A 7,725-nucleotide genomic window follows, 5' to 3' on the forward strand; every position below is an offset into this window, starting at 1 on the left:
ACCCATGCATGTTTGGTATCATTGAAACGCAAGACTAGAAGCAATCAGGGGAAACAGTTTTTTTTGTGTCTGTGTTACCTTTCCAACGACACCTCGCACGACTATGTGCCGCGCCGTTTGTGTATCTGGAGCGAAAAGTTCATGTTTTCGGTTTTCGACAACTTCTCTCTAGATACACAAGCATCGAGGAATTAAAAAAAAAATATTTTTGGGTTCTCTGGACCAATAGATATCTTGGAACACATAAAAAAGTGCGCTGAAAAATGCGTCCGATTTCGGAAGGTATCTTTTCAAAAGAATCTCTCACATCGATTTTTCCTCTATTCTTAGAGGCTATTTTACTTCAATTTCTAACGGCAATATTTTGAAAACCCTCATCGACATGATATTATTTATTATTAATGTTTACACTCGAATTAGAGGAAAATCTCATATCTGGCAAGGCAACGAAATCATCAAATCGTTCTTATCGACTTTGTTCAAACTGTTGTTAAAAAGCTTTAGAGAGTTTTTGATTGAAGATAGAAATCTGGCAATAGAGATCAGAGATACTTTCAAAAGAAGTCAGCTTCCGTTTTGACGCTTTCAATATAATTTTCATCAATTGGATTCGTTTTTTACATTTCAATTATAACAACCCCATTCCGATCCTGGACCGCCGAGACCAAACGCTGCTCGGACTCGTCCATACATTGCATATCGTTGTCTAGCAATTGGATGACCAGCGCTGTTATTGCATTCAAGTCCACCGTTTATAGCCTATAGTGACAATACATCATGATGTATTCAATCTCTTCAATTTCCTAAATTCATTTGCTTTTTACCCTGGTTGTAACACCGAATGCGCCATCGGCAACACCCGCAATATTATGTACGTTTGCCTGTTAACGCAAAATTGAATGAATTAGTTATTGACATCGTTTTTCATCGGACAATTTTTACCTTCCAAAACCAAAAGGCTGTATTCCAAGCAACATTTTCATCTCTTGCCACCATATCGGCATCTGAAACCAAACGATTGTCGTTGTACAAATCTTGTGACGCCGCACGGTAGTTATAGCACCAAGTCAATTGTATATATCCTCTGCCATAATAACGTTGATTTGGACCGTCGCATCCACCTGAAAAGAATCCGAAAAGATTCAACTTCCCAATCCATTTCATTCTCTATTTAACCGACTACACACTTGTTACGTACTCTCCAGGACATCCACTGTCTTGGCATCGGTACTCTCTTTTCGCGCGTAGTCCGTCACTTTCATGAAGAAATTGTGTCAAAGCCATAGCTGCTTCTTGTTTCGTTGCGATTAAGCCTTTGGGAAGGCCTTGAATGAATGCATTGTACTGAGCTTCGCTCGGACGAGGGTAGCCATTGGAATTGACGACAGCATTGGCAAATTCGTCAAACGATATCAGAGCTGTAAAAAGTAATTTTATTTGTCCTTTGAATACGGTGCAAAGAGATGACGCGTTGAAGAGTACGGCTTAGTCTTAAGGTCAGCAAAAATTTATCTTGATTTTGTAAGAGAATGGAAGTAGATCGAGTTCATTTTGAACTTACCTCCATTATTGTTTCCACCAGAGTTGTCGCTGCCTCCATTTCCGTTCAAAATTCCTACATTAACACCTTCCATGTAGACGACTGGTCCTGTTCCAGCCTTCACAAATAATATTTGCGTCAAATATTGAATATTTCAAAGAATTCGGTAGTCATTTACCTTTAACCAACAAGTGCCACCTTCGTGTGCATTCCAAGCAAAACCTTTGCATCCTTGTGTACTACTACAGATGCTACAGCAATTCTCTTGCCTATTATTCGTTTCAAAAATGTATTGCTAATCGAACATATTCAAAATTGAATCATGAATGGTCATCGAACACTTACGGTTGTCCATAACGAGCCGCCAAGTCTGGTAAAGCAATGTCCCTATTTGTTTCTATTGGTGTACATCCACTTGATCCACTTTGAGAATCTGTTGGCATTTGAAATGTACCAGAGAGACAGAAATTAACTTTGATTTAAGAGACAAATAATATTGTAATACCAGTGCCACCATCAATAAATCCGATATTAACACCTTCTTTAGCAATAACTGGCCCTGTTCCAGCCTGAAAAATGTTATTAAAGCGGTTTGAATGAAATCAAATTCGGTGTAAGTCTTTAAAGAAGCAAAATATAACCTTAAGCCAACAGGTGCCACCTTCATAAGCATTCCAAGCAAATCCTTTGCAACCTAACGTATTTTTACAGATTCCGCAACACGCTTCTTGCCTAGGAGAGAGATAAAACAAAAATTCAAATTTATTCGAATTCCCATTAAGATTGTCTTACGGTTGACCATAACGAGCTTGTAAATCTGGCAGATTTATGTCTTGATTACTTCGGATAGAACAAGCTGTAAGAAAGAGTCAGATAAGTGACTTGGTCAATCAACAATTTATTTTCATATACCGCCACCACTAGCAGTGCTTCCTAAAATTCCAACATTAACATTCTCTTTATAAATCAAAGGTCCTGTTCCAGCCTATAAAAAACCAAAATTTTTCATCTTTTCATTTAAATAGAAAGATTCCACACGAACCTTCAACCAGCAAGTACCGCCTTCATATCCGTTATAGGCAAATCCTTTGCAACCAGGAGTGCTCTGACAAATACTACAGCAACTTTCCTGTCTATATTTTGTACGGATAAGACGCTAAAGTATCGAAACACTATATTATGTACTCACGGTTGTCCACTACGCACTGCTAAATCGGGTAAGTTAATGTCTTGGTTGCTTGTGATTGAGCAACTTTGCTGTTGAGAAAACCCCACACAAAACAACACAACCAACCCTAATATCAGAAAACTGGTCATAATTACAATCTAACGTAATGAATCAGATCGAAGTAGATTTCAGTATTCAAAGAGGTAAACTGCAGATAATTATTGTTGAAACAATATGCTGCGACTGGATGCTAAGAGCGATTCTATGAGCTATTTATATTCGTGATCTTCAAGATCCACCAACTGTTATCTCTTATCGTATTTATATTAAGCTTTTCATTTGCATTATGACGAATTTATTTCTCATTCTTGACTGTGGTGGATGGGAATTTTATCACGACTTTGGTCAGATGTTGTTGGTCTTATTTATCTCTACTTTGGTGAAAGTCTTTGTATGAATTGCTCATTATATCTAGAAGAGATTGACTTCCACTATCTCTTCTTGGAAACCGTTGTAAGCAGATCAGTTAGAGTTAAATGGTGACCTAGATTCTATGACGGGATTCCCGTACTTAATCACTTTATGGAGGGTTTAAAAAGACGCTAAAAAAACAGACTTGTTACGATCATTAAGACGTCGCAGTCGGTGCGCAATTTTATCAGAGAGTTATTGCCACAAAACACACCAGTTAGTTGATAAATTAATAGGATTAGTTGAGTACCAAGGTTTACATCGAATTTTGAGTAACATGGCACGTATTTTGCACAGATCTACAAATTCCTTGAATTGTGGTATTTAACAAAGACAAGTAAACTCTCATCTCAGCTGCAAGAAACATTGAAAATTAATTTCTCGCCAAACAAATTGTCTAAAAATATTATTCATGTAAATAATCAAGTTTATCTTTTCAAGAGAATCTCGACGATTACTGAGAACTTTATCAGATTTTATTGAAAACTAAATAAGAAGAATATTGTGCATCAGTGTATCCTCAACAAAGTGCGAAGTAATGCAACACAAAGTATAAAAGTCAATATCACCTTTTGAGAAGGAAACAATTATAGAGAAAATCATCAAAGTTGGAGAATATTTGGAAAGTACATCAAACAATCTATAAATAAAATAGTTATTCGTTCACCTAGAGGGAAAAAATGGGAAATTTCATATCTAGGGTGTTGTTTGTCACAATTCACAAAAAAATGAAAATTTCTACTTTTTATCCAAGCTTGACACACATTTTCACAAGAAAAGTTTCAGATGAGGTGAGAAAATAGCTATTTTCTAGCCTGCATTGTAAAAATCATATTTTCATGCTAGCGATGCGAAAATCCTTATTTTGTCCACTATGAAATGGAGTTTTGTTGTCATTCTGAGAGGCGTCATTTTAGTTGAGAAAATAATCGTTTTTTCCCCTAAAATGGTTGAATACAGAAACGCGCTATTAATTTTGTTTTTTTTTTTACCTCTGGGGGAGAAAATAGGACATTCCAGCTTGAGCGAATGCCGCTCTTGGTGAAATTTCCTATTCTCTCCCTTTGGTTAACAGATAACTATTGTCCACTCTCATTTCAGTCAGTCACACCGAGTGTAAAACTATCCATTTTCATAACCTGTGCCGAATTGGAAATTTTGCGCAATAGATGTGAGACGCGAAGCAAAGGTTGACAACACATCAACACATTCCAGTTTAGGCACAAGTTAGGAACAAGATTTTATGCAACTCAGTATCATTGCAAACATTAGATAAATTTGCATAAATTTTTGTAAGAATCTCAGTGCAAAGTACTTTATTAGGCCTATGACCTCGTGTCATAATTACACATCTAAAGTCTAACAAAGTACTTTCGATGTCACAAATAACCATTGTGTACAAACGTCAATTTTACGCACTAGTGCGTAAATATGTACAATGAAAATCCCTTTACGCACTACTTTGATCCCACAATATTATTATGTCAAAGTTGGAGTATTACCTAGTACGTTAATTTCCAACACTTTCCACCTTGGAAATGGGATGCTTCCTTTGATTTTAGATCCTGGGAAATTCAGTGCCATACTCGGGTCAAATAGCTGATCATTACAATGCGGACACAGGATGACCACTTCCAAATTAAGACAGTTAGATACTTTGCTAGGTACTGGATCAACCCAAATTCAAAATTTTAGAATCAGTTAAGAAAGATTGGAACAGAATCAACCAACGGTGGTCAAATGCGGAAGGATCTGTATAGCTCATTTGAAATATGCTTTTGCCTCAACATCCTACAATTTTTAATCAATAAGTCCTGTATCGTGGTCGGTTATAAATTATTCCTTGAAGATTGTTGAAGATTTCAAACGATTGTTACTTGCGACAGTAGAGTTATTACTCTTTCTTCAATTTAATTTAGGTAATAACGTAGATCGTTTCCCAATTCTATTTTTAAGTAAGAACAAATCATCGTCCCCCATTATTTGTAAACGTTACATCCTTCAATAAATTGGGTCACTTAAAACTTAAATTAAAGACTCACACAAAAAATAAAAAAATAAATAAAAATGTTCAACATTAGCACGTGTACATGTACGTACTTACACACATATCCCTTTCGACGGTTTTTACTTGAGCGCGGGATTATTATTTGTGTTTTTAAGATATGAAACTCGGTTACGGAATGTTTTATTAAACCAGAAAAGGGTTTTTTTTTCACGTTATAAAGAAATTTAAAAGTATAAGTCGTGCATATGTTGCAGCATTCAATGCCACTCATCCGTTCTATTTTTGTTCAATAGACTAATATCAATGAGGGTAGATTTGATGGAAAAAATGCAATAAACTGAAAAAAATATATATTTTAGAATGCAGCTTTTCAGCTATGACCTTTAACAACAATGACAAATTGTTTGCACTGATAATATTTTGAGTGGCTCTACTCCCATTGAATTTGAGCTATGTCTTACAATCATCGTCGATATCTAGAATCGAATAAAAATATTTGTCGGTAACAACATCTTACGTAGTCGCGATTTGAAAATGTGTCACTTCTGCACTGCAGAATCTTCAGTCGGTGGAAGTTGGAAGTGAACTTCTTTCTTAAAATGTAGTTCGCAGTTGATTTGAATTTTCTTGTTTACCGTAAATTGACTCGATCTATGAACTATGAACTTCCCAATAATCAAAACAATTTCTAATTGAATTGTCAACGGTACCTCTTTGGACTAAACCTTTCCTTCTAGCGTCTTTTGATAGCATGTAATAACGTCCTTGTTCGGACAAGTCAAAATAACAAAGAACAGTTACTCACGATACCCTACGCAAATGAAAATTTATACAACCATTAGGTGGTGAGTCATTTCCGTGGGGTGCAGCGAACTAAGTTATTTTCCAATGCTTTGAACAAATCTGTTACTTCATTTGTTTGAAGTAGCATTTCGTTGGACTGTAGTCCAAAATTTATGTTTATGTTTACAGTCACACCCAAAGTAATTACTGAAGTTATTTTCTTACCGTAATAATTGGACGAACAGAACAAAATTCATTTAAGAAAATTCTTCGAAGAGAAAAACAGAAACGGCAGACTCTTTTTGTAATGTATGTGAAAATGCATTCTTTTGGGTGGTATATTGTTAATGAAGACGCTGAACCTATTGGATAACAAAAGTTTCGATTATTTTATAACTTTTAATTTGTGTGAAATGAACAAGAGACTCATAAACTTCATGGTTAAATTATTTGAAAAGAAACCTATAAAATCCTCTGTCTGAAAATGGTTAAATTAGATATAAAATACGGACGTGTAGGTATACGTAAATGAAGTGTTGAAAATATGAATTCTGTTGTTTACAAAAATAAAAATGAATGAATATTATGAGGGAGAAACGTAATAAATATTACCAACTGATGAGTTCGCACATGAAAGTGATAAACAATTATTATCTTTAATTATTCAAGGAATATTAAAATGATCGTTTGGAACACTCTGGGCCCATTTTTTCGCGTATCAACACAGCAATATTATACGAAATTGCAATTAATATTCGAAGGAATTTTTTATGTGAACTAAGAACCATCATGGGCGCGCGTTAGCATAGCGCCCGTGACGCAAGTCCAATTACTAGAAAAAATTTAAAAAAATTTTTTTTGTCGTAGACTGCAGAACCATATATACAGCAAATATTGAAGTTCTTCAATTCAAAGACAAATGACTCGAAATTACCATTAAAAAAACTAGGCGTCCTTACGAGTTCAACGAGCTATCACACGTTCTTGCAGCTTAAAATTTGGCCACGCAAAAAATCTTCCAAGAAGCCCCATTTCCATACATTTTGGTCAATTTCAGTACTTTAAACGAAATGAAAAAATCCTACGTTACTTTGTTAGTCCGTCCGTCCGTCCGTCCGTGTTTCCTATCTTCTAAAGTCTTCTTCTACTTTTGGGAGTAGATTCTAGTCGTCATTCTAAGACTTTCCAGAAAAAAAAATTTGGGGGGAACCGGCCTCGTTTCGGAGCTAAAGCTTCTCGAAGTTCCCATATAGGCCCCATATAAGAACACCTTTAAGTGTGTGTGTGTGGATGGGTATGGTAGAACAAATTTGTTCGCTTTTGGTATTTGGTAAGCTCTGCTCGCCTCAATTTTTTTTCCCTAAATTTAGTATTTTTTCAAATTTCAATTTTTTTTAAATTTTCAAAATTTTTAAAATTTTTCAAAATTTTTAAAATTTTTCAAAATTTTTTAAATTTTTCAAAATATTTTAAATTTTTCAAAATATTTTAAATTTTTCAAAATATTTTAAATTTTTCAAAATTTTTTAAATTTTTCAAAATTTTTTAAATTGTTCAAAATTTTTTAAATTTTTCAAATTTTTTAAATTTTTCAAATTTTTTAAATTTTTTAAAATTTTTCAAATTTTTTAAAATTTTTCAAATTCTTTTACATTTTTTAAAATTTTGAAATTTATTTCAAATTTTTTTAAATTTTTTAAATTTTTTTAAATTTTTTAAATTTTTTCAAATTTTTAAAATTTTTCAAATTTTTTA

General features: G+C 34.1%; 1 protein-coding gene across 4 annotated transcripts; it reads right to left on the bottom strand.

Annotated features, from left to right (window-relative positions):
* Nucleotides 1-569: 569 nt before the first annotated feature.
* On the bottom strand, nt 570-2,964 carry LOC119075741 (endochitinase At2g43610-like). Of its 4 annotated transcripts, none has more exons than XM_037182282.1 (13): nt 2,730-2,964; nt 2,583-2,673; nt 2,453-2,525; nt 2,333-2,396; nt 2,182-2,272; nt 2,046-2,109; nt 1,886-1,973; nt 1,719-1,809; nt 1,562-1,658; nt 1,188-1,412; nt 943-1,121; nt 825-881; nt 570-759 (listed from the first exon to the last, which is right to left on the bottom strand). In XM_037182282.1, exons 1-13 carry the CDS (start codon nt 2,855-2,857, stop codon nt 625-627), a joined length of 1,383 nt encoding a protein of 460 aa, XP_037038177.1. In that variant the 5' UTR covers nt 2,858-2,964; the 3' UTR covers nt 570-624. The 4 variants fall into 4 exon arrangements, with proteins under 4 accessions (XP_037038177.1, XP_037038176.1, XP_037038179.1 ...); XM_037182281.1 differs by having other exon boundaries at nt 1,188-1,418; XM_037182284.1 differs by lacking the exons at nt 1,719-1,809; nt 1,886-1,973; nt 2,046-2,109 and having other exon boundaries at nt 1,188-1,418.
* Between the last annotated feature and the right edge of the window lie 4,761 nt (nt 2,965-7,725).

The sequence above is a fragment of the Bradysia coprophila genome, unplaced genomic scaffold (genome assembly GCF_014529535.1).
Source record: "Bradysia coprophila strain Holo2 unplaced genomic scaffold, BU_Bcop_v1 contig_232, whole genome shotgun sequence".
Classification (NCBI taxonomy): domain Eukaryota; kingdom Metazoa; phylum Arthropoda; class Insecta; order Diptera; family Sciaridae; genus Bradysia; species Bradysia coprophila.

Bases quoted from the DNA above. Each gene is read 5' to 3' on its own strand.
- LOC119075741 (XM_037182281.1), bottom strand. From the start codon at position 2,857: ATGACCAGTTTTCTGATATTAGGGTTGGTTGTGTTGTTTTGTGTGGGG. The intron at 2,526-2,582 runs GTTCGTGTGGAA...GGTTTTTTATAG, and splicing joins GCGGTACTTGCTGGTTGAAG to GCTGGAACAGGACCTTTGAT. The intron at 1,659-1,718 runs GTAAATGACTAC...TTATTTGTGAAG, and splicing joins GTGGCACTTGTTGGTTAAAG to GCTGGAACAGGACCAGTCGT.